This window comes from Frankliniella occidentalis, unplaced genomic scaffold (assembly GCF_000697945.3).
Source record: "Frankliniella occidentalis isolate FOCC.00 unplaced genomic scaffold, Focc_3.1 Scaffold130, whole genome shotgun sequence".
NCBI classification, from domain to species: domain Eukaryota; kingdom Metazoa; phylum Arthropoda; class Insecta; order Thysanoptera; family Thripidae; genus Frankliniella; species Frankliniella occidentalis.
The window spans coordinates 568,072-570,488 of NW_026267257.1; the positions used below are offsets into that span (position 1 = coordinate 568,072).

General features: G+C 42.9%; 1 protein-coding gene across 4 annotated transcripts in view; it reads left to right on the forward strand.

The window, feature by feature from the left end:
* LOC113214044 (collagenase-like) overlaps positions 1-2,417 on the forward strand; it is a 93,032-nt gene that overhangs the window by 58,550 nt on the left and 32,065 nt on the right. For 2 of the 4 annotated variants that reach the window (XM_026433295.2, XM_026433294.2), the window contains one exon: positions 620-731. In XM_026433295.2, the coding sequence (XP_026289080.1) occupies positions 620-731 (112 nt within the window). The remainder of the gene's footprint in view (positions 1-619; positions 732-2,417) is intronic. The other 2 variants (XM_052270621.1, XM_052270622.1) reach the window with 1 other exon arrangement.

Genomic DNA, 2,417 nt, shown 5'->3' on the forward strand with positions numbered 1-2,417 from the left:
ATTATTTAAAATATATTTTAAGGAGAAGGATTGAATAGCTTTGCCCAGTCAGAACTGTTGCGGGGAACACAAAGATCACGTTTATTATGTTGTCTGGTGCGTTACTCTAAACCCATTGCGCAGGAAGTTTTTAGAGCGCTTAATTAATAGGTCAAAATTGAGTGTTTGAATGTTAGTAACAACACTACTAATACAATGACTTTTAATGTGTAGTTGGATGAAAGATGTTTCTCTGACCAAGAAGTGTTGGTAGCATACACAAATGTGAATGGGTTGCAAGTATGAGTCAGCTACTGTTTTAAATTTCTTAGAGGTCATTTTCATTCCAAACGACCAACTTTTCACTGTAGCTTCCCCTTAACGGGTTTAAGCAGACCGAAAAGTCCTCCTTCTATTTAGTTATTTGGATGAAAAATGTCTGAATTTCTAAATATCTTAAAAACCACTTGACAGTAGGCAAAAATGACCAAAAGACAGCTATTTATAAGGTGGCTAGTAAATATTTTTATACTTTAGCTACATGGGACAGGCTAGCGGGGGGTTCGCCGAGAATCAGATTGTTTCAGGAACTTCAGCAGTACTGTTGCAACTGGTTGTAAGTTGCACACTCTTATTGCAGTTCCCGTCCAGCAAGATTATTCCGCACCACTTGTACAAGGGGCCAACACAGGACAAGTATTTTCACCATGACATTGCGTTGGTGAAGTTACCAAAAGCCGTCAGGTACAACAGTGCGTACTTCTTGTTTAAAACCTTTAGACTCTTCCCTCTCTACTCACCACAGGCCTCGCAGACACGCACTGGTGTCGACTAAAATATTTTACCCTTTCGGATTGACCAATTCTGATTCTACTTCAAACAAGCCTATAACCTATTACTCACAATTTTATCGATCAAGCTAAGGTTCGGGGGGGAGGGGGCTGCATACTTTAAGATTAGCTCCTTAGACCTGAGAAAAGACTGTAACGGTGCGACACCTTCAGCTTCGAAAATGAATATGTAAATAACAAGTGGAGTTTTCAGCTTGTATTGTTTATCAAACCTCAAAAGTGGACTTTTTGCCATTGATTTAAGGTATATCGACCCCCTAGCTCTAATACGGCTGAAGATACGGAAATTCCAAGGAATGGTTTTGATTCAGAATGTGCTGTTTTGGATATTATTTTCTCTGTCATTTTTAGCCCGCCGTTCTACTTTGGAAACGCTATCCAGCGGGCATATGCAAACGACCTCGTGTCTGCGTGTGTGTGTGTCTGTCTGTTCCACTAGAAGGAGATGTGCTAGAGACTTGAAATTTTCAGAGAATCTTAAGGTTCATGAACCTAGGAGTACTCCTAGAGAACGAAACGCCTACAGCAAATCCAGGCAACCACCCCTAAGGGTTTGATTGGGGGTATCAAAGGTTCAAATATTCGCCCACAAAAGTATGGTTTTTTTTAATGCTTCCTTGAGGTATCCAATCTAAGTGTCAAAGCAAAGCCCTATGGGCGAAAATTTCGTCCGTTTGGCTATATCTCTAACCGTTTAGGCGTTGGAGGGTCTTTTTTGACGAAAATATGCTAAAATTTGCTGCAGTAAACAATAAGTTGTAGGAAAAGGCCTAAAAACCACAAAATAGGGAAGCAACTCCCCCCCCCCCTCCAAAAACAAGTTTTCTAAGCAGAGGGGTGGTTTAATGTCGCGGTGCTTCACCGTTACATCCCTTCCCCAACTCGTGTCTACCGGGCAAATTTTCAAGACAACGGGTTTTTAGCGGGCCGAAGGCCCGTTACGTCAGTTGATAATGTTCTTCAGCAAATCGCGTGACGGAAATAGTCGGCCGAACGGAGTTGCTGGTAGAGCGAAGCGGAGCAACGCGCGCAAATTCAAACGTAGCCAGGCTGCTGCCTGACATCTTAAAGTGTTCAACGGGATAGAAGCTTCAATACAAAAATATTTAACGCCTTATTGCACACTTAAAAGAACAAGCAGGCCCGCCCTTCTGCCAAACGAAGTTGCCAGCTGCGCTTCGCTCCGCCCCCGACCACCGACCATTTCTGTCACGCGATTTGCTGAAGAACATGATCCAAATGATGTAGCGGACCTTCGGCCCGCTTAAACCCGTCGTCTTTGAGTTTGCTCCAAAGACTCGAGAAAGGGATGTAACAGTGAAGCACCGCGACTACAACCCACCCTTCGGCTAAGAAAACGTATTTGGGGGTAGGGGAAGAGTTTCCTTTCCATTTTGCGGTTTTAAGGCCTTTTTGTACAACTTATTGTTCACTATGGCAATTTTTAGCTTATTTTCGTCAAAAAAGACCCTATAGCTAAGGATGTGCACTTTATGCTTTCGCATAATCGCATAATTTTCCAAACTTCACTGAAATGGACGGGGAATCAGCTGGTTAGCACTGTTGTCACCATTGGATCCGAATCCG